Raw genomic sequence first — 24,547 nt, forward strand, 5'->3', positions numbered from 1 at the left:
TTGTGTGTATCCATACGTGGCACATGGCATTGCCTGGCATGTTCTTAAAACTTTCTACTGGTTGATACTTACTTTTGCTTCCCATGTGCCAGACACTGTTCTAAGTACTTTACAAATATTAACTCATTAATCCTCATAGCCACTGTTAAGTGTTAGGCTCTTTTATTATGCCCATTTTAATGATGAGAGTGAGGCACAGGCAGGTTAAAGAACTCACTTAAGTTCATAAGCTATAAGTGGCAGAGCAGGACTGGAACTCAGGCCCTTAGGCTCCAGAGCCTAAGCTCTGTGGTTAGAGCCACTCTTGTCTATTTCCTTTCACAACTTTTTTTTTTTTAAATCCACCTTTTGTTTTGGTTGAATGAATAATGGATGAATGAATAAATAATGCATCATTCATTCTTTCATTCATCCAACACACAGGTGTTGAGGTTGTCTTGGTGTCAGAGACAACGTTGGATGCATGGATATAGGGGGAACAAAAACACCTGGCCAGGTGGTACATGCAGTCCTGTGGGGAAGATAAAAAAAATTAAGGAAACAAATGCACAGCTCTCCAGTAAGGAATTGTGAAATGTGCCGTGAACAACCCAGTTGGAGGCCATGAGGCAGGGCAGCTGAGGGACCTATGTTAAGGGGATGCCACCCTGTGGAGCTGACCTTTCCGCTTACATCTGAAGGGTAAGGAGGGACAGCCAGATCAAGGGCAGTGGGGAGAGGGGTTCAGGAGAGGGAAGGGCAGGAACTGAGGCCCTGAGGTTGGAAAGGGCTCATTCAAGGATATGAAGAGAAGCCAGAATGGAGGGAGAAAGGTAAGGGATGACACTGAAAGTGGAGTAGGGCCCAACAAGCAGGGTCTTGTAGACCATGGTATGGATTTTTGGATTTTTTTTCTAATACTAAAATTTTGTTCATTTGTACACCATCTTCATGATTATCATGGTCAAGTTGCTCTTAAATCACCCAGGAAGATGTGAAACTGCTCAACAAGGCCAACAGGAAGTCCAGGTTCCTTCTGCTTTCTCATCCTGCCATCCTTAACATATCATCTTCATGCTCATCACCTCAGGGTCACAATATGGTTGCTGCGGTTCCAGGCATCATGACAGCTTTCTTTGTGGAAAGCAAAGGAAGGGATGGCTCTGGCCACATCTGTTCCAAACCCTGACCTAACAGGTTTATGTCTGAATTGGGACCTCATTCTGTCTGGAAATACAAGACCCCAGCTTAGGCCCCAAGGACGAGGCCTCACATTCACAGAGCCATGTCTGGTGTAAAGGTCCTGGCCTCTAGCCCTTTCTGATTTGAGGACTGCTGAGGCAATTTGGGATCAGCCAGGAAAAAAACCTGCTTCATGGACTCCTCCACTATCAGCACCAGACAAACCCTCAGACCTTATTCCACTTAACCATGGAGTGAGGCTGAGGAGAGACAGGGGGCAGCCTCAGGTCACATGGCAGGTCAGGACAGTGCCTTTTCCCACACACCGGCAGGTTACCTTCCCCACCCCATCCTCCACTACATCCAGTTCTTCTGGATCCAGGGAAGGAAAACTCATTCTGATATTAGTGTGATACATGAGAGAACTAAGAAGGGAAATCCACAGTAGTTTCCATCATCACCACCATCACCACCATCACCACCATCACCGTCGCCACCATCACCACCATCATCACTATTACCACTATCACCACCATCACCATCACTGTTATATTCCTCCATCACCACCATCACCACTATCACCGCCATCACCACCATCACCACCATCACCACTATCACCACCACCATCACCACCATCACCACTATCACCACCATCACCATCACTGTTATATTCCTCAAAGTACCAGAGAGAGGACTCTGCCATCTTGGATTACCCATACCACAGCTTGCCACTGTTAGCCAATTTCTAATTTTTTTGTGGGATGATTTAGTCAAAGTCTGTCTCCCCTGCTAGACTCCAGTACCAGGCAGCAGGGACCATGGATTCACCTATTCACTCATTGGTTCCTTCATTTAGTGAGAGGCTACTGGAACAGGGAGGATGAGCCTGGGACTCTGCAGACAGCTGGACTAGTTCAAGCCCTGACAAGCTGAGTGGCTTCCAACATGGTATATATTTACTCTTTTTGTCCAGTTTACTCATCAGGAAAATGGGGATAATAATATCACCAACTGGAAGGTTTGCTGGGATGATTCAAAGAGGTCATGTATGTAAAGTGCTGAAGAGTGTCCAGCAGGCTTAGCTGTTGTTAGGCAACAAATACTTATTGAGGACCCTGGCAGGGCAGCTGGTGCCCTCACCCCTCATATCTATTCTCTCCCTTTTCTACAGTCACAGAATTTCCAACATTTACCTGGGAAAATGTAGTCTACATTTTCCAGATTCCCTTGCAGCTAGGTGTGGCCATGTGGCTAAGTTCTGGCCAGTGAAATGTAAGGGACTTCTGGGTTGTGTCCTTCAGTGGTAGGACATGTCTTTTCTTGTATCCTTCCTACCTCCTGCTGCTTGGAATATGCAGGAACTCCACTTCAGACCATGAGGATGAGGGCCTTATTCAAAGAATAGCAGTGTGGAAAGACGGAAGCAGACAGGTCCCACGTTTCCATACCATCTCTGAACCTCCTACATCTGGACTTCAATGGGTGGGGTAAACAAATTTCTAGTCTGTCAAAGCCTCTTTTACTTTGTGTCCCTGTTACATGCAGCCAAACCTTAACCCTCACTAATATTAGCACCTACTATGTGCCGGGGACTGTTTGCTTGTTCATCTCAGTATCTCCCGGGCCCAGCACAGAAGAAGAAACATAGGCTTAGGGGTCAAAAAACTTGCTCAAGATCACAGAACTAGTAAGTGGCCAGGACCTGCCATCACCGGAGGATTCACCCACAGGTCTGTGATGGCTGCATAGAGAGCCATAGGACACTGGCTCTGGAATGGTCAAATTGAACTGGGTTTGAATCCCACTCTGACACTTATGTGCTGTGTGACCTTAAACAATTGGTTTAATATTTCTGAACATAATCACATCTCTCTGGATGGTTATAAGGCTTAAATAAGACAGAGATGGCATCAGTAATGCACCTAACACATTGTGAATGCTAAATTAATGTTGGCCCCTGTCACAGCCAGATTGGGACAAGTCCCAGTGGCAACCCAGGGGAGCTGGGAGAAAAGTGAAGGGAGACAAAGGGAAGGAGAGACGAGGCTGAGGGTGGGGGTGTCTTACTCCTTTACTTCCACCCATCCAGGCCTGTGGCGAAGGACGTCCATGAGAGTATTCATAAGAGTGGTCTTGAACCGGATTGATGCTCTCTGCTCTCTGCAAGACAAGGCAACAGAACACTTGTTTGGAATTAACTATTTCCCAAGGATAGTCCAGGGATAGGAAAAAAGGGAAAGGAAGAAAGGTCAAGTTCCATACATGGAAATGCCAAAACATAGACTTACTGAATTTCAGAATTTAGCATCATAGCATGAAACACTTAAAATAATCAAATTGAGAATTATAGAATCTTTGAATCATTGAAAAATAATAGCAATCATTTTCTTCAGTGCCTTCTATGGTCTGGTCTGGTGGCTTTACATATGCTATGGCTAATCTTTATACTAAATGATAAGTATTTGCAAATCCCCTTTTCTGTCACTCACCTGAGAAGATGGAATGGATATACTTTTCCCTCTTCTTCTTACCAGGGCAACTAAAACCCCAGGACATTAGATATAAAGCAAATATAAGAAGACCCTGAAAGGTGGACAGAAGAAGGCAGACTGGCTAAGGACCTTAGGACCCAAGAAACAGCATGTGATGAATTCCCTGGGTTATCTTTTTGTCTCATAGATCCCAGATGTGGAGACGAAGAAGCTGGCAAGTCTGAAACACCAATGGGCACAGACAAAAAAAAAGTTCTAGCAAAAGCCTGCTCTCGTCAGCCAACACACCAGGAAAGGAAGACTTAGACAATAACTTCTGTACTGTGGTCAACCCCTAGAGAAACAAATCTGTGGCCCACCCCCACTTACACTAGCAAAGGCTGAGTGGGGAATCTAGACTTCCCACCAGGTGGTAACAAGGCACCCAATATCCCCCAAGACCCCTGGCTAGGCTGGTGTCAGAGAAGGTCAAAGACAGAGCCGGGACTTTCATCCCTAGCAGGTGGTAGTGAGGCGCCCGTCTCTGCTGGGTCAGTGGAGACCGTGTTCCTGGGCTTCCATCCCCACCCAGCAGTAAGGAAGCACCCCTCTCCCTTGGACTGATGTCGACAGAGGCCTAGTGGAGAGTCAGGACTTTCACTACCACCCAGCAGTAATGAGGCTGCCCTCCTGTGTTCATGTGGGTCAGGTGGGGAGCAGTAGCAAGGAACTCCAAACCCTGCCTGCCAGGGTGGTATCAGCAGGAGCCTAGTGGAGCCAGGACTCCCACTCCACCCAGCGGTAAGAAGGAGCCCCCTCTACCCTCAAGTGTCAGTGGAGGCCAAGTGGGGAACCTGGACTTCTACCCTATATGGTAGTAATGAAGTGGTAACATGCCCCCTTCCCTGGCCAGAGAGGTGTCAGAAAATGTCACCTAAAACACATTAAACAAGATCCAGAGTTCTAGGGCATGATACCCCAAATGTTCAGGTTTCAATTGAAAATCATTTGTCATACCAAGAATCAGGAAAATCTCAATATGACTAAGAAAAATCAACAGATACCAACGCCAAAATGGCAGATGTGTTAGAATTATCTGACAAATATTTTAAAGCAGTCACCATAAAAATGTTTCAGTGAGTAATTAACACATTTGAAGAATATGTGAAGAACACGGGAAGAAAGCAAGGATGTCCACTCTCACTACTCTTATTCAACATAGCACTAGATGTTCTAGCCAATGCAGTAAGGCAATAGAAGGGACATCGATCAGAAAGGAAGAAAGAAAACTGTCACTTTTTGCAGATGACTATGTAAAAATTCCCAAGGAAACTAAGAAATAATTCACGAACTAATAGGTGAGTTCAGTGAGATCACAGGATATAAGATGAACATACAAATCAGTTATATTTTTATATACTATCAATGAACTCTGAAATTAAAAATATGATTTACAACTATTACTTTAAAAAAGAGGAATATTTAGGTGCAAATCTAACAAAACATGTGTAGGATTTATGTACTAAAAACTACAAATGCAAAATTTCAAAGAAGATCTAGATAAATTGAGAACCCTACTGTGTTCAGGGATTGGAAGACTCAGCAGAGTAGAGATGTCAATTCTTCCCAAACTGATGTGCAGATTTAATGTGATTCCTGGGATCAAAATCCCAGTATGATGTTTTTGTAGATAGAGATAATGTAATTCTAAAATGTATGTGGAAAGGCAAAGATATTAGAACTAGAATATCTAAAACAATTTTGAAAAGAAGAATAAAGTGGGATAAATCAGTCTAACCAATTTCAAAACATTATGTAGCTACAATAATCAAGACTGTGTGGTACTCACAGAGAAAGAGGTACAGAGACCAAGAGAACAGAACAAAGAACCAAGAGGTAGACTCACATAGATAGGTACAACTGAATTTTTAAAAAATATTTATTTATTTATTTATTTATTTATTTATTTGGCTGTGCCAGGTCTTAGTTGCAGCATGCAGGCTTTTGTTTGTGGCATGTGGGATCTAGTTCTCTGACCAGGGATCGAAGTTGGGCCCACCCTGTTGGGAGCGTGGAGTCTTAACCGCTGGACCACCAGGGAAGTCCCTGCCCAACTGAATTTTGATGAATGAACAAAAGCAATTCAATGGAGGAAGAATAACCTTTTCCATAAATGGTGCTGGAACGATTGGATATGCATATGCAAAAAATGAACCTAGGCTTAAATTTCATACTTTATGCAAAGTATAAAGTACTTTATACTTTAACTCAAAATGGATCACAAACAAGTGTAAAATGTAAAATTATAAAACATAGAGGAAAATCTTTGGGATGTAAGAGCTAGGCAAAGAATTTGTAGATTTGACACTAGGAGCATGGTCCATAAAAGAGAAAATCGATAAATTGGACATCTTCAAAATTAACAATTTCTGCTCTTTAAAAGACTCTGTTAAATCAATGAAAAGGCAAAGTACAGCCTGGGAGAAAATATTTGCAACCACATATTTGACAGAGGACTACTATCTAGAATACATAAAGAATTCTCAAAACTCAACATTAAAAAGAAAATCCAATTAGAAAATGGGCAAAAAACATGAATAGATATTTCACCAAAGAGGATATACAGATGGCAAATGAACACATGGAAAGATGTTCAACATCGTTTATCATTAGGGAAGTGCAAATTAAAACCACAATGATATAGCACTACACAAGTATCAGGCTAAAATAAAAAACGGTGACAGGGACTTCCCTGGTGGTGCAGTGGTTAAGAATCTGCCTGCCAATGCAGGGGACACAGTTTCGATCCCTGGTCCCGGAAGATTCCACGTGCCGTGGAGCAGCTAAGCCTGCGAGCCACAACTACTGAGCCCAAGTGCCACAGCTACTGAAGCCCGCATGCCCTAGAGCCCATGCTCCACAACAAGGGAAGCCGCCGCAATGAGAGGTCTCTGCACCACAACAAAGAGTAGCCCCTGTTCACCACAACTAGAGAAAGCCCGTGCACAGCAATGAAGACCCAATGCAGCCAAAAAAAATAAATAAATACAGTTTAAAAAAACAAAACAAAACTGTGACAACACGAACTGCTGACAAGGACACAGAGAAATTGAATCATTCATGCATTGCTGATGGGAATATAAAATGGCATAGTCACTTTGGAAAATAATTTGGCAGTTTCTTTAAAAATTAAGCATGCGGCTACCATATAACCCAGCAATTGTACTCTTGGGAATTTATCCTAGTGAAGTGAAAACTAACACACAAATCTGTGCTTGGATGTTCATAACAGCTTTCTTTATAACAGCCCCAGAATGGAAAAAACCCAGATGTCCTTCAATTGGTAAATGGTTAAGCACATGGTGGTATATCCATCCCTGGAATACTAGTCAGCAATAAAAAGGAATGAACTGTTTATACACTCAATAACCTGGATGTGTCTCTACAGAAGTTGCTGAGTGAAAAAGGCCAGTCCCAAAAGGTTAGCATATAATGTATGATTCCATTATAAAACTCTTTGAAAGGACAAAATTAATGAAAAGAGAACAGAATAACAGCTGCTGGGGGTTAAAGATAGGGTACGTTGGGATGGGGAGAAAAGAGGGGGAGGGAGGGGAAGTGGGTGTGGCTATAAAGGGTGCTATGAGGGATACTTGCAGTGATGGAAATATTCCATATCTTGACTGCATCAACGTCAATATCCTAGTTGGATGCTGTGGTATAGTTTTACTCTGTGTTACCATTGGGGGGGAACTGGGTAAAGGGCACACAAGATCTTTCTGTATTATTTTTTACAACTGCATGTGAATCCACAATTAAAATATTCAATTTTAAAAATTAACACTTTTTTTTTTTTTTGGCTACATGACTTGCAGGATCTTCGTTCCCCAACCAGGGATTGAACTAGGCCCTTGGCAGTGAAAGCACAGAGTCCTGACTGGACCACCAGGGAATTCCCAACACATCTTAGATGTCTGGATAATGGCTACCTTTATTGAGGAATGATTAGAAGAGGGTATGCTGGTGATGCTCTGTTTCCTGATGTGGGTGTATTAAGTTTATGAAAATTATCGAGCTGTAAAATTATGATATGTGCAACTTTCTGTTTATATAACAGAACCCTATAACAAAATACACCACAAATAAAGTTAAAGGACTACCTATAGATTAAGAAAAAATATTTGCGGAGCTTATAACTCAAAAGAGATTTGGATCAAGTACATAAAAAACTCCTTCAAGTCATTAAGAAAAAGACAAAAAAACTCAATTGAAAAATGTCTAGAAGCTATGAACAGGCAATTAATAGCACAGGAAATTTAAATGACCAACAAGCATGTTAAAAGATACTCAACCTTACCAATAATCAGGAAATGCAAATTAAAATACCTAGGAGAGGACTTCTGCTTTTGGTTATGATGTAAAATGATGTAAAAGACTTTCAATCCTATAGTAACAATGAGAAAAAATGTACAAAATAAATATAATTTTCCACGAGCTAGTTGAGAGCAATAGACAAAAGAACACTTGACGAACTGATTTGAGAGAGAAACAAGGCCTTCACGGGGGAGCAGGAAGATGCGGCAGTTTCCAGATCTGGGCCGGCTGCCTGGGCTGGGGTGGGCAAGCAGAGGAACGAGCTGGCCATGGAAAAGAGACTTTGCGGCACCAGGAGAAATCAGCTGAGCTTAGACAATATGTAAGATGGCAAAACGAATCAAAATCTGGAAGAGCCCATTCCAAAACCAAACCAAACCAAACCAGATTCTGGCAAATTTAAGAAAGGAGCAGTAGAGAAAATAGTAAAGCTGAGAGAAAATCCAGACTCCTGCACGTTTTTGTGGTGCTTGCATTCCAGCAGACCTGCCAGAGTTGAATCCAAAAGTGAACAACAACTACAACAACAACAAATCAAACAAACAAACGAAAAAACTGAACTGCAGTCCAATCTCCTCCCAGGTCAAATACTAACAAGCTCAAATTGGCAGTACAGGAGGCTAGGCTTGGGGGTGAACTCAGTGTAATTAAAGCTTTGGCCCAACCCATGCTCCGAGCGCACATAAAAGTTATGGGGGACTTCCCTGGTGGTAAAGTGGTTAAGAATCCACCTGCCAATGCAGGGTACACGGGCTCAATCCCTGGTCCAGGGAGATCCCACATGCCTCGGAGTATCTAGGTCTGTGCGCCACAACTACTGAGCCTGCATTCTAGAGCCAGAGAACCACAACTACTGAGCACACGTGTTGCAACTTCTGAAGTCTGCACCTAGAGCCCATATTCTAGAAGAGAAGCTACTGAAATGAGAAGCCTGTGCACCACAATAAAGAGTAGCACCTGCTCTCTGAAACTAAAGAAAGCCCACGCGCAGCAACAAAGACCCATTGCAGCCAAAAATAAAAAAATGAAATAAGTAAATAAATTTACTAAAAAAAGAGAGAGAAGCCACCACAATGACAAGCCCGTGCACTGCAATGAAGAGTAGACCCCGCTCTCCACAACTAGAGAAAGCCCACGTGCAGCAACGAAGACCCAACGCAGCCAAAAATAAAAAAAAAATTTATTTAAAGTTATGTTTACACTGTACTGTAGTCTACTAAGTGTGCATTAACATTGTATCTTTTTTAAATGTACATATCTTAATTAAGAAATACTTCATTGCTAAAAAAAATGCTAACCACTATCTGAGCCTTCAGTGAATTTAGTAGTAACATCAGAGATCACTGATTGCAGATCCTCATAACAAATATAATAATAATGAAAAAGTTTGAAATATTGTGAGGATTACCAAAGCGTGACATAGACACGAAGGGAGCAAATTTTGTTAGAAAAATGGCACCGATAGACTCGGTCGATGCAGGGTTGTCACAGACCTTCAATTTGTAAAAAGCATAATATCTGTAAACTGCAATAGAGCAATGCATAATAAAATGATGTATGCCTGTACACACACACACACATCTGTGGGTGTGGATGTGTGTAATTTTTTGGTCTTCCCTGTTTTTTATACACAATGTCTAGAGTGGAATATAAAAAATATGACATGCAATAGAGAATGGACTGGAGAACTCGAGGTTTGGGAGGGGGCGGGGAGTGAAGGGGAAGCTGAGACGAAGCGAGAGAGTAGCACAGACATATATATACTACCAACTGTAAAATAGATAGCCAGTGGGAAGTTGTTGTATAACAAAGGGAGTTCAACTCGAGGATGGAAGATGCCTTAGAGGACTGGGACGGGGAGGGTGGGGGGGACTCGAGGGAGGGTGGGGGGGGAGTCAAGGGAGGGAGGGAATACGGGGATATGTGTATGAAAACAGATGATTGAACTTGGTGTTCAAAAATAATAAATAAATAAAATTTAAAAAATAATAAAAAAATAAAATAAAAAATATGACATGCAATAATAAAGCAGAAAAATGCAATGCATAATCAAGAGGAAAAACAGCCAACTGAGATAAACCCATAAATGACCCAATTATTGGAATTATTAGGTAAAGACTTTAAACAGATACCATAAGTGTGTTAAAGAATTTACATGAAAAGGTGTATATAATGAGTAAACATATGAGTTATTGCAGAAAAGACACTGCAAGTCTAAAAAAGAATAAAAATGGAAAAATACAGAACTGAAAATTACAGTATCTGAAATTAAAAATTCATACGATGAGCTCAACAGGGGACTGGACATTGTAGAAGAAAGGATAGTAATGTTAGTCAAAGGGTACAAATTTCTGGTTGTAAGAGGCATGAGTTCTGAGGACCTAATGTACAGCAGGGTGACTTTACTGCAGGATAAGCTGGAAAGTTGCTAAGGGTAGATCTTAAGTGTTCTTACCATAACAACAACAACAAAATGGTAGTTATGTGAGGTGAAGGATGTGTTAACTAACCTTATTGTGGTAAACATTTTACAATATACATGTGTATCAAATCATCACATTGTACACCTTAAATTACATGTTATATGCCAATTATATCTCAATAAAGCTGGAAATAATTAAAGATAACAAATTTGAAGACAGGCCAATAGAAATTACTCAATCTAAATTAGAGAAAGAAAAAATTTAGAACAGAATTTCAGTGCCTTATGGGATAATATCAAGCAATCTAACATACATGTAATTGGAATCCCAGAGGGAGATGGCCACAAATAGGACAGAAAATATTTTTTGAAAAAAAAAAGATGGCTGAAAAATTTCCAAATTTGACTAAATTATCAAGTCAGATCCAAGAATCTCCATTAACTTCAAGCAGAATAAATACAACAAAAAAAACCACACAAAGGCAAACAAACTATAGTCAAATTGCTGAAAACCAGAGAAGTCTAAAATCAGAGAAGGGGGGACTTCCCTGGCAGTCCAGTGGTTAAAACTCCACACTTTCACTGCAGGGGGTGTGGGTTCAATCCCTGGTTGGGGAACTAAGATCCCACATGCTGCATGGTGAGGCCAAAATAAATAAATAAATAAACTTAAAAAAAAAAAAAAAACCAGACATGGGAGAAGGACATATGTGTGTGTGTGTGCGTGTGTGTGTGCGTAACTGCCGGGGCATTAGTGGTGACACAATGCAAAGGACAGCTGACTTCTCATCAGAGACAATGCAAGCCTAAAGACAAAGGAACATCATCTTTCAAGAATTCTAAAAGAAAGTTCTTCAGGTAGAAGGAAACATACCAGACGGAGATTCAGACCTATAAGAAGGGATAAAGAGTGGAGTAAATTTGAAATACTTTCTTCCATGTCTTAATTTAAAAAACAAACAAACAGCTTACTATGTAAAGTGAATATAATAAGAATGTATTGTAGGGTTTATAACATATTTACGAGTAAAATATATGACAAAAATAACAGCATGAAAGATGGGAGGGGAGTAAATAGAGCATCCTGTTCTAGGGTTTTTACCTTGTACATGAAGTGGTATAATATTGAGTCAAGGTAGATAGTGATAAGTTAAGAGTGTGTATTGTAATTCCCTAGAGCAGTGTTCTTTTGTTTTTAAATGTATTTATTTATTTATTTGTTTATTGGCTGTGTTGGGTCTTCATTGCTGCATGCAGGCTTTCTCTAGTTGTGGTGAGTGGGGGCTACTCTTTGTTGCAGTGCACAGGCTTCTCATTGCAGTGGCTTCTCTTGTTGTGGAGTACAGGCTCTAGGCACACAGGCTTCAATAGTTGTGGCTTGAGGGCTCTAGAGTGCAGGCTCAGCAGTTGCGGTGCACGGGCTTAGTTGCTCCGAAGCATGTGGGATCTTCCCGGACCAGGGATTGAACCCATGTCCCCTGCATTGGCAGGCGGATTCTTAACCACTGCACCACCAGGGAAGTCCTGAGCAGTGGCTCTTGATGTGTGGTCCAAGCACTTCTCAGGGTCCCCAACTCTCAGGGATACACAAAGTCCTCCTCTTTCGATAACATATCTTTGTGAGGCTAGATTTTCTTCCTAGTCTTCAAGCAAGACAACATATTACAACAGATTGAATACAGAAAATTTGAGAAGCAGAATGCTTTCTATTAAGGCTCTATTGAAGAGCCTCACAGAAAATGTAAAACAACCACCACTCATCTCAATAAATTTGGGGGAGGAAGACAATAATTATAGTTCATGAAAATATGTTATTTATGCTTCCATGTAATGAGTATGTGATTGCTTTTTAAATGAATTAATAAATAAGAATTTTTAAAATTTATCATTTAAAATTTCTAATGTGGTAAATATTGATAAGTATAAGCTACATAAACAAAAGTTAGAGTCCACAATGATTTTTAAGTTGTAAAGGGATCCTGAGCTCAAATTTTGAAAACTACTGCTCTAAAGTAGTGAAGTATTTAAAGCTAAAACAAAACAATCAAGAGATGCAATTTCAAAATCCATCAGATTGGAGAAAATGCTTAAAATCATACAAATACCAAGTGTTCGCAAGAATGCGGAGAAATGATAATTATCCAATAATGCTGATGGGAACGTAAATTGGATAAACTTTTGGAGAGCAATTTGGCATACTAAAACCATCAATTACTCTCTCATACATATTAGACTGGCAAAAATCTAAAAGTCCAAGTTTTGGAAACAATAGGCTAAAATGGAAACTCCTCCTCTGCCAGTAGAAGGCACTTTGAAGAACCACATGGCAGTATTTAGTAAGTTGAATGTGCACATACTCCACACCCAACAATTCTATCCTAGTTCTACACCCTAGGTAGATACCCTACATATGTACATATAAGGATATTCAGTGTTGGTGGTCCATCCTTATTCCTTGGGCATTCACCATTCCTGTGCACGCGAATCACAGGGCTTTCCTCTGCCAGCACCTGCAGCTCTTTGCCTGAAGTCTTATTCTAGACCCTGGTCTGCTCAGCCAGTGCTTGGAGTAGATCTGAAGTACCAGGGAGTTAACTGCCCTCCCATAACAGCGTATAACCAATGATGACTGCAGTTTATGGACAAATCCTCCAGCTCTCTCATCACTCAGTTGGAGTAAGTCTACAGTATGTTCTATACTATCTCATAGGAATCACCAGTGGGATGGGGCCACTTGCCCACAGCAATAACCTGCCAATAATGCACTGTTTATTGGTTTCTTTCCCTTAGCTGTCTCACTTCCCCACTTCCCTGCCAGTGCTTACTGGAATCACCTTCCAGATAAATGATCTGCTCTCACATCCTTATCTCAGGGTCTGCTCCTGGAGAAAACCAATGTAAGACACAATCATCTCAGTGCCTTTCAAAAGGCAGATAGATAAATAACTTGTGATATATAATGGAACTCATACAGTAGTTAAAATGTATCCAGAGCTACATGCACCAACACCGATAAATACTGAAAGTATAATTTTGTATGACAAAAGCAGGGTATATGATAACAGTGAATGCCACTATAAAAGCAGAATAATAACAGTGTAATGCCACTTATGTAGCTTTTATTCCCAGCCACTCAGGCAGGTAAGGGTGTCCATGTGGCAAAATTTGGGTCAATAAGATAAAAGCATAAAACTGCTAAGGACGGTAGGTTCCTGGGAAGTGTTTATTCTTTTGATTTGAGAGAGAGAGATGGCTTGAGTCTGCCCTCTCTGTTTCTTCCCATCTTGATCATGACATGAAGGCTGGAATTGTAGCAGCCACTTGGTGTCCATCAGAGAAATGTGAAGACAATCACAGAGACACTAGCTCTGACACTGTTGAATCACTGCACCAGCCCTCCAGACTCTTTGTTACATGAGGAAAAGAAATACAATTTTTTAAAGGTACTGTTAGTTGGGTTTCCTGTTACTTGCAGCTAAACACATTTCTAATCAATATCTGCCCTAATAAAACAGGTGGATGGGTCTCCTTAACTGAAGCGCTCTTTGTTTTGTTGAGGTGGGAATGGGTGTGTAAGTTTAGGGCCAAGATCTGGAACACAGTGGAACTGCTCTACATACGAGAGTGAAAGGTTTGAAATTGGTGGAAAGGAGTCAATATGGAGAGAAAGAAGGCAAAGAAGATGGGTACTGCATGAGGGGAAGGTCAGAGGCCACACATGCCCTCCCCAGAGGCCATGCATGTCCTCCCCAGGAAGGGTTTTAGAAAGAACAGAAATACCTAATGAAACAGGGAATCGAAAATTGTAAATTATTTGCCACGGTGTGTGCGGTGTAAACTACCTCCTCTAACTTCCCACAGATATCTTCAGTAAAGTCTGCATTGCTCACTCCTGCTTTGTGCAAGTGGATTCTTTTTAAGAACTACAAAGAAGTTCTGAGTTCTCTATCCAGGTTATTGATGCAGAGTGATGCAGAAGTTCAGAGTGGAGCTGACATTTGCATTATCAAGCCAATGTCACATGGTTGTTGAAGGAGGCAAGGGAACACAGATACAACATGGGCCATGGAATCCAACAAGCTCTGCCACTAACAGATCCTGTAGTCTTGAGCAAGTAACTTAGCCTCTCTGAGATTGTTTCCCCATCTGTAAAATGAACATAACAGTAGTATCTACTTCAAAGAATTGTGGTAAGGATTCGATGAGATATACAAGTAAAGTAACAAGCCCAGCGACTGGCACGTGGTAAGCGCTCACTAATTGTTTATTATCATTGTCATTATTGAAGTAAAGAAGTGGGGAGGGAGGGATGGACAAAGGGAAGAAAGGAAGGCAGCAAGCAAGCAGGCAGTTAGCTCTGGGTTTATTGGATTGGGTGGGACCACTCACCGCTCTTTTCCCTTTGGTAATCCATGGCTCTTGTAATTTTGATTCTGCAATGAGAAAAGGAAAGTGATGTAATTTTATGCATGTCCACCCTGCTTCCCAGATCAATTTACTGCAGATATTAAAATGCTCAAACTATCAGACTCAACACTGCCAAGATGCTATGACATGAAGGTTCAACCTGGCCAAGTTTTCATCGGTCAACATGTGCCCAGCAACTTGGTCCTTGGAATGAACCCCCAAGAATCCAAGGGTCCACCTCACTGTAGGCTTACTCCACAGGCATGACCAGTATAGTAAATGCCCAGTTTTCAGTGCTCCAGAGGTCCAACCATGAACCCCAGATTGAGGGTTGAACTCAGCAGGCTCTGTGAGAAGGATCTGGACCTTCTACTCTAACCTTGAATGTTTGATTAGACCCATGATCCAGGAGGAGCTGGGTCAATGACTCAGAGCAATGTTAATTCCTTCTACCCAAAATGGACCTTCCAAATCCTCAAAGGATGGTGGGTATTATTCTCCTCCAACTATGTCCAAAACAGTTTGGCCCTCAGTCCTGGTAAGACTGATCCCTAAGTCAGAATTGAAAGAATAAGTAGAAATTGGTCCTATGCAGGATGACCTTTGCACCTTGGACAGACGTGCTATCTGTATTAGTTTTCTACTGTTGCATAACATATTACCATAAACTTAGTGGCTTAAAACAGTACAAATCTATATCTCACAGTTTCCTTGGACCAGGAATCTAGGCACGTTTTAGCTGGATCCTCTGCTCAGGTCTTGCAAGGCTACAGTCAAGGTGATGGCTGGGGTTATGTTTCTCCTCTGGGGCTTGGGGTCCTCTTCCAAGCTCATCCAGATTGTTTGCAGAATTGTTACTTGAGGTTATAGGACTGAGGTCCCTGTTTACTTGCTAGTGATTGGCTGGGACTGCTCTCAGCTGCTAGAGGTCACAGTTCCTTTCAAAGTGGCCCCCATAGGCAGTTCACAACATGGATGTTGCTTTCCTTCCAGGCCAACAGGAGCCTGTCCCTCTGATTCCCAACCCTCCTGCTCTCCAAGTCAGCTATGGTGGAGTCATATATAACGTATTGTAATCATGGTAATAGCTATCCCATCAAATTCACAGGCTCCATTGACACTCAAGGGGAGGGCATTATACAAGGTGTGTGCACTGAGGAAGGGAATCCTGGGGGCCATCTCAGAATTCTGCCTACCACCCAATCCTACCCCTCAAAAAGCTAGTGGAAGGGGATAGAGGATACTGCTTTACAAAACCAGCAGAAGTAAGCCCCTCCACAAAAGCAAGTGTAATCTTCTGTTCCATTCAAGCCCCTCTAATTCCTCCAAAACTAGTCGTGTCCTAATCTTTTTTCATAATATCTTTTATATTCTCATATGTTTATTTATGTTTATTCAGTTGCTCCAGAGTCTTTGCTTGAAAAACTTTCCCTTTCCTCACTGAATTGCCTGCCTCTTCTGTCAAAATTCAATTGACTATGTGTATCTCTAGACTGTATTTTGTTCTATTGACTTATTTGTCTTCCCTTATGTCACTACCACACTGTCTAAATTACCATAGCTTTCTAGTAAATCTTGAAAACAGGTAGCGTAAGTCAGACTTTTTTTTTTTTTCAAGATTGTTTTTGCAATTTGAGATGCTTTGGACTTCAGTATAAATGTCAGGATCAGTTTGCTAATTTCTATTTTAAAAAGTATGTTGGGATTTTTATTGGGATTGTATTGAATGTACAGATCATTTTGCAAAGAAGTGACATCATAAACTATTGAGTTCATTATTCCATAAACATGGTCTATCTCTATTAATTTGTCTTCAGTTTTTTTCCACAGTCTTTTCTAGTTTCCAGTAGAGAAGTCTTGAACATTTTAAATTAGATTTATTCATAAGTATTTGATTTTGTGATGCTATTGTAAATTTTAAAATTTTCATTTTCCAATTATTTGATGATAGTATATTGTGGTAAATAAAATAATGCTCCCCCAAAATGTATCCATGTCCTAATCCCCAGAACCTGTGAATATGTTACATTACATGGCAAAAGGAAATTAAGGTTGTAGATGGAAATAAGGTTTGGAATTAACTGACTTTAAAATAGAGAGATTATCCTGGATTATACGAGTGGGCCCAATGTAATCACTCATTCTTTTTAAGCTTAGTCAAAACATTTTTATTTATGTGAAATCATTTGCCTAATATAATTATTTGCCACTGAACTGATTATATATCATATAGGCATGGCCCAAATCTCCTGTAGATGGTCAGGACCATGTTAACAAGCACACGTTTTAATATAAAAGTTAATCCCTACAGTAAATATCATATAATTTATTTGATGCTGTGCAGCCTTGTAATTTTTTTAATGTAATTTCTCTTTTTCTTTTTCTTTTTCCAGATCTTTATTGGAGTATAATTGCTTTACACTGTTGTACTAGTTTCTGCTGTACAACAGTGAATCAGCTGTATTTATACAAATATCCACATAGCCCCTCCCTCTTGAGCCTCCCTCCCACCCTCCCTATCCCACCCCTCTAGATCATCACCCTTCATCGAGCTGACCTCCCTGTAATCACTCATTTTAATGCTTTGGGAGGGAAATAAAGAAATGGAGGTGCCATTTATCAGAGGCGGAACATGGGATAAGAAGCAGGTTGGGGTGGGAGAGCTGGATTCTAGAGTAATTCATTCCTCTCTCTGGGCCTAATCTTTCCCACTTTTGATATGGGGGCGTTGGCCTGTGGATTCCTAGAGGGCAGGGGCTTGTCACATTCACCTCTGTGTCCCCATTGGCCAGCCCCGGGGTCGCCTGGGAAAAAACACTAATTAGTGTTTGGATAGATTATGGATGAATGAGCGAGTTGTAAGCGGGCGGCGGGATGACTAGAGCTTATCCAGATCAGGAAATCCGAAATTCTGAGCTTCCCCTAGGGTCACAGAAATCGCTGATTATGGTTTAGAATCCTAGAGTTTCGTAAATTTCCCGCCAGCAAACTAGGTTTCTTGGACTCGCGCAGAAACTCCGGCATTGCGCGTAGTTTTCTCTAAACACATCATTTTCTTCCCTTTCTAACCGGAATCCCTCCACGAGGACCCCTCAACTTCTGAATCCCTCTGCGATTTCCCTCCCTCTCTAGGGACGATGGAACATCTGGATCTAGGGGCACTCCTACCTTCGGTCGCGACATGATACAATTCCCCAGGGCTCGAGCCAAACCGCCACTGCGTCCCGCGCCAGCTTGTGCGTCCCGTTGCCAAGGCGACGGAGGGAAGGATCTGCCGCTCTGATTGGATGAAGCAAGGGCACTCCTTTCTGCGCCGCTGGCAGACGCAACCTGATTGACGTGCCAAGGCGGCCCGGACCCCTCTACTCCCTCAAACTTTCTCTCCCAGCCCCACGCCTCCGCGACCTCGGGGCACACCGGGCCAGACTGGCTGCCAGCCGCGAGCACTCACTGCCTAGCATCTCCTCCGGCTGCACTTCGGTTAACCTAATAGCGCTGCGTCTGAAAAGCTGTCAGCTTTTGGTCAATGAGATGGTTCTAAGTTTCCTTACTTCGTCCCTCACTAAGTTACCTGGTCAGTTGGTCACATGGCCAATCGGTCACTTCTGATGTCTCCCAGTCACTCTAATTCTTAGGCACCAACGATGCCAGGACTCACCTCAATGCCTGCCGTAGCCTCCTAGGTCTACTAGTACCCACTTTGCCCTAACCATTCCAATTCATTCTCTGCACTGCAGGCAAAGAGCCCTTTAAAACACAAATTTGATCTTGTCCCTCTCCCGCCTATAACCTGAAGTGGCAATTTATTTGTCATTGCACCTTGTATTGGCTCCCTGTCCTTCCCTCCCTCACTTCCCCACTGCCCTGGGATCTCCATACCTATATCTATACAGCTGATTAAAAACTATTTAAAATTTGTTGTTGTTGTTGTTTTATACCAACAAAAACATGTTATGTAGGAATATAACAAAATATATACAAGACTTTTCATTAAACAACAGTTTTTTATTAAGCATCTACTCTATGTCCTGCCCCATTCTTGACTCTGAGGATATAGCAGTGAACAAAACCAACAAGGACTGTGGAGTTAATTATAGAGAGGAAATTATAAAACGTTACTGAAGGACACTAAAGAAGGCCTCAATAAGTGGAGAGGTACACCAGGTACATGGATGGCAAGACTCAATAGCATAAAGACATGTATTTTCCCAAATCCAATCAGGATTTTTGAGAGCCCTTGTCAAACCAAAACAACAAATTTATGTGTAGGGGAGGGGAGATATTCCTCTGCCTATCAAGTCTCCCTGCATTATGTGCAGGGAGAGGCAAATATTAATGGAATACAATGCAGATCCTAGAAACAGACACAGGTGTGTGTGTATGTGTGTACTTGTACAATAGAGGTGGCATCATAAATCAGAAGGGAAAAGATGGAGAGCTCAGTAAATGGCACTGAGAAAGTGGCTTTCCATAAGAATAAAAGATAGATGCTTAATTCAAGTGGATTAAAGGATAAATACAGCGAACAAATAATTCAGACTACAGCGGACCCTTGAACAATGCGGAAGTTAGGGGCGCCAACCCCCAAGCAGTTGAAAAGCCACCTATAGCTTTACAGTTGGCCATCCCTATAGACGGTTCTGCGTCCCTGGATTCAACCAACCTCCAGTTGTATAGTACTGTAGTACATATTTACTGAAAAAAAAATCTGCACGTAAGTGAACCTGCTTAGTTCAAACTCATGTTGTTCAAGGGTCAACTGTATATACATATATATATACATATATATAACTTTTATGATTTCATGGTGAAGAAGGATTTCTTAATTAAGCACAACTCATAAGGGAAAAATTGATCTGTGACTCTCTCAAAATTTAAACTGCCATGTAACAAGACACTGTAAATTGGATTAAAAGACAAGCTATAGACTAAGAGTAAAAACCTGCAACCTACGTAACAAAGAGCAAATATTCAAACAACTCCTGCAAACCATTAAGAAAAAGACTCGCCCCCACAACCTGCAAAAGACAAGTGGGCAAAATATGAAATAGGAAACTTCCAGCAGAAGAAACTCAAATTGCCAATAGGCAACTGAGATACATAAATCAAAATAATTATAAGATATGATTTTAAGTACATCAACTAGACAAAAATTAAAACACATATCAATGCCAAGTGTTTGTGAGCATGTTGGGAAACAGGAATTTTTATATGCTTACATTCAGACTTTGGAAGGCAATATGGCAATATCTCATAGAGTTGAAAAGGCACACACCTTACAACCCATCGATTCAACTACTGGACACACAGCCAGTATATGAATACAGCCCCACAACCTGTGAACTACCTTCCATTTTGCAGCTAATGTACAAGGTGCCAACCTTCCCTAAAGAAATTCTCACCCTTGTGCATAGGTCATATGAATAAGGATGTTCTTTGCATATAATATAAAACATTCTTTATATTAGTGGAAAATATTAGAAATGATCTGAATGTCCACTAGTAGGGTGATGGATGAACAAAATGGGATATAGCCTAATAATAAAATACAGTGATAAAAATGAGTGATCCAGCTCTATGTCAACATGGAAATATCCCCCAAATCTATTGTTGGATCAATAAAAGAAAGTTGTAGAATGATAAATAGTTAAAAGGTTAAAGGTTACAATTTGTGTTAATTATAAACACACATATAAAAGTATATACTTATGGGTCTATATATAGGTATTACAAAATTTAAAACACAGACTAGAAAGATGCACACCCAATTCATGATAGTGTTGCCTATAGGGAGAGAATGGAGGAGGAGAGAGAAGAGGAAACTTCAACTTTGTCAAGCTTATTTGGATTTGTGTGTGTGTGTGTGTGTGGCACACAGGCTTAGTTGCTCCGTGGCATGTGGTATCTTCCTGGAGCAGGGATGGAACCTATGTTACCTGCATTGGCAGGTGGACTCTTAACCACTGCGCCACCTAGGAAACCTTGGAATTTTTTTTCTAAATAACCCAGTTGAAGCAAATAGGTCAAAATATTCTTATTTGGATTTTTTCCCCTAAATTAAAAACAAGCTATAGTAATAACAGAAAATCAGTGCTGTGGTAGAGGGAGTTTAGGACGCTTTGGGAATGCATAACAGTGAGGTCTAACCAACTCTAATTGGGATCAGCAGAGACTTTCAGGAGGAAATGGGAATTCATCTGGTAAAGGGGATGGGAAGGGCATTCCAGGCAGAGGGAACAGCACGTACAAAACTGGAAGACAGAGGGAAGCATGTTTGAGGAAGTGAATGCAGATCAGTGACCAGGAAAGAGTGAAGAGAGGAAAGATGAGACGGCCAAATCTGTATATTTTTGTTTCCTTTTTTTACAGGTGTGGAAACAGAGCCCTAGTGAGGGGAGGAGAACCCGGGCCTCCTAACCCCCGTCAGTTGCTCTGTGACGATAATGAGGACGACGGTGGTGGTGATGACTCTGATGATGTGCTGTGTGCAGTCACTCCAGCAGGTGCTTTAAATACGTCCTCGCATTTAATCTTGCTACAGTCCTAGAGGGGCTTTTTTCCTCCCTTACTTTTACTACAGATAGTAAAACTGTAAAACTGCCCACAGAAGGTAAGAAATTTGCTCAGAGTCACAATGCAGAAGCCCGATCCCACAAGGCTTTGTGTGCCGTGCTAAGCAGGTTGGACTTTTTCCCAAGGGCACTGGTGAGTGTATTAGGTTCCTATTGCTGCTGTAATTACCATAAACTGAGTGACTTAAAACAATACAAATGTATTAGCATGTAGTTCTTGAGGTCAGAAATCTGAACCGGGTCTCACTAAGCTCAAATGAAGGTGTTGGCAGGGCTGGATTCCTTCTGGAAGCTCTAGGAGAGTCTGTTTCTTTATTTTGCCTTCCTTGGCTCATGGCCCCTTCCGTCTTCGAAGCCAGAAATCATACCACTGTGACCTCTGCTGCTGTCATCACATCTCCTCTGACTCTTACATTCCTGCTCCCTCTTGCACTCATAAGGATTCTTGTGATTACACTGGACCTTCCTATACAATCCAGGATAATCTCCCCATCTCCCGGTCAGCTGATTAGCAACTTCAATTCCATCTGCAGTCTTAATTCCCTCTTTCCACATAACATAACACATTCCTGATTTCCAGGAATTACAGAATGGACATCTTTGGGGAGACCATTAATTTGCCTACCATAGTGAGCCACTGAACAGTTTTAAGCAAGGAAAGACAAGGTGAGAACTGCATTTTAGCATTTTTATATTATTGGTTTTACAAAACTGTTACTTCGCGTGACTCATTTAAGGCAAATTGGGCTTTGTAACAGCTAACACTTTCGAAGGCTGAACGGTACATAGATATTAAATGTGTTAAATCTAATAACTGCATTTTTTCCCCAGGATTTTAAACCTGAAAGAGTTCTTTCCTACATGTGCTTTGATTATTCCCCCAACAATCAAGTAGCGGTACAAAGGGCTGTGTGGTAATTGCCCCCATGTGGATGGGGAAACAGACCAGGGGCATTCAGTCACCTGCCCAGGTTCACAAAGTCGCTAGGGCCAGGGTCATGATGAGGAACTGGTCTTCAGGCCCCCTTTCCAGCATTTCTTTATGCCATCCACCTCGTGGGGCATTCTGGGAAACTCAAATATTGGTGCAATATTTCATGTATAACCTGGGACCCAATAAATATTTGTTGAATGGATTAATAACCCTGCTTTTACTTCTGAGGCACAGATAGTGATTTTCAAGGCAGGAAAACTGGGAGTCATCCTAGAATTCCTTCCTTTTCCCCACATCTAATCTATCTGCAAGTCGGTTATGCTGCCAAAATATTAACATAAGCTGCATCTGTCCCCTTCTTTCCAGCTTCTCGGCTCCCACTTTGTTCCAGGGCACCTCATTTCTCGCCATCTCTCAAAGCCTCCCTTCTTTACCTCTCTAATCTACACTCCAGTTAGGGGCCAAGGTGACCCATGTAAATCAGATGGCATGGATTGGCCTTCCATCATACTGAGAGGGAAATTCTAAAGCCCCAATCATGGCCATACACACTCAGCTCCCTTCTCCTCTTGAGCCTCATTTTTACCACTTCCCCTCGGCTTCCTCCCCTTCAGTCCCACTAGCTCTTCCAAAAGGCCAATCTTTCCCGCCACAGGGCCTTAGCTTGTGCTGCTCCTTCTGCTGGAAATCTCTCCACTCTTTAAACAGCTGCATTTCCTTCTTACACATCAGGTCTTATCACAAATGTCACCTATTTAGAGAAGTTCTTCCTCTCCCTCATTTTGTCTCCTCCATAGAGAATGATGACTGTTCATAAATGCTTTGCCTATTTGCTTATTTTGTTTGCCTTCCCTCCTAGCCCTCATGTCCAGTATGGAGCTACCAGCCACATACAGCAATTAAGCATTTGACATGTGGCTCATTTGAATTGAGAGGCGCTCTAAGTGCAAAATACACACTGGGATTTAAAGACTTAATACAATGAAAAGAATGGGAAATATGTCATTAATAATGTTTAAATATTGACTACACATTGAAATGATAATATTTTGGCTATGCTGGGTCAAATAAAACCATTAGTAACAACCTGCTTGTTTCTACTTTTTTAATGTGGCTACTAGACAACTTAAATGATCCAGTGGGTCACACTGTACCACTATTGGATAATGCTGGTCTAGACCATTAGCCAACAAAGGTAGGAACCACTGCCACCTTGTCTACCTCTGTGTCCCAATACCTACCATACAGTGGGTACTCAGTATTTGTTGAATAATTTGGTTTTTATAAGAACCCTGGACACAGAGCTGAGACAGGCAGCCCCAGGTATGCTGTGAATTTGAGGAGGAAAGAAATACCAAAGAAAGTTTTATTTTCCTCCAGTCAATGCATTTCAAACAGGTTCTGTCGCCTCTATCCTCTGTACTCACATTCCTCCCACAGGCATCTACTACTATAGATGGGGGTGGCCGGTGATGGCTGGGGAAGCAAAGCTGGTTCAGCTGCTTCTATTTCAGCCCCATAGGAGGTGTGTGTTCTCAATTTTACATTCTCCAGCTTTGGTCCCAGTAGCAACACACTGAGACGTACAGTTAGGGTAGCTGGGAGCCCAAGGGGATTTGCCCAGGGTCACTGCGCAGGTCAGAGGTGAATGAATAGGATCTGGAACCTTGGTCTCCAGACTCGCCTTCCAAGACTCTTGCCTCTAACTACATCCTGTTGTAATCTCCTTTACTCCAAGGGATCCAGGTGACTGCAACCCTCACTCATGTCCCTCTCCTCACATGTACCTCTGATTTATTGGGACCCCTAAGTAGAGTTATGCCTGGTCCCAGCAGAGCTGGCCCGGATGACCATTCTTAGAGGCCAAAGTATATGGGAGGAAGAGATGGGAGGATGGCTGGATGAATGGACAGACGGAACAGTGACTGGATGGAGTGGAGGATGGGAGGACAGACTGGCTACATGAGTGGGGGAGGCGGAAGGTTGGCTGGTAGGATGCCTGCAGGGGGAGCGGGGCAGGGGGATGTACAAAGGGAAAGAACACACTTTTCCCTAAGATCAGAGGACCCCTAGCGATCAAAGTCCAGCCTCCATCACGTTTCTGCTAGAAAAGGGTGGCCGATTGAGCTAGGCGTTTTGCCCCAGGGCCCGCAGGGAGGGCCCGGAAGAGCCGGCACTGGGATCCGAGTCTCTGAGCCCGCGGCTG

General features: G+C 41.9%; 1 protein-coding gene across 2 annotated transcripts in view; it reads right to left on the bottom strand.

Annotated features, from left to right (window-relative positions):
* The window catches only part of TTLL9 (tubulin tyrosine ligase like 9), a 48,451-nt gene extending 30,356 nt beyond the window's left edge, over positions 1–18,095 (bottom strand). The window contains exons 1-3 of one of the 2 annotated variants that reach the window (XM_057703087.1): positions 18,004–18,095; positions 14,818–14,861; positions 3,229–3,321 (exon numbers count right to left, since the gene is read on the bottom strand). In XM_057703087.1, the coding sequence (XP_057559070.1) occupies positions 3,229–3,321; positions 14,818–14,861; positions 18,004–18,018 (152 nt within the window). In that variant the 5' untranslated portion in view covers positions 18,019–18,095. Of the gene's footprint in view, positions 1–3,228; positions 3,322–14,817; positions 14,862–18,003 lie in introns of those variants that run through there. The other variant, XM_057703088.1, reaches the window with a different exon arrangement.
* Between the last annotated feature and the right edge of the window lie 6,452 nt (positions 18,096–24,547).

The sequence above is a fragment of the Hippopotamus amphibius genome, chromosome 12, assembly GCF_030028045.1.
Source record: "Hippopotamus amphibius kiboko isolate mHipAmp2 chromosome 12, mHipAmp2.hap2, whole genome shotgun sequence".
Lineage (NCBI taxonomy): Eukaryota > Metazoa > Chordata > Mammalia > Artiodactyla > Hippopotamidae > Hippopotamus > Hippopotamus amphibius.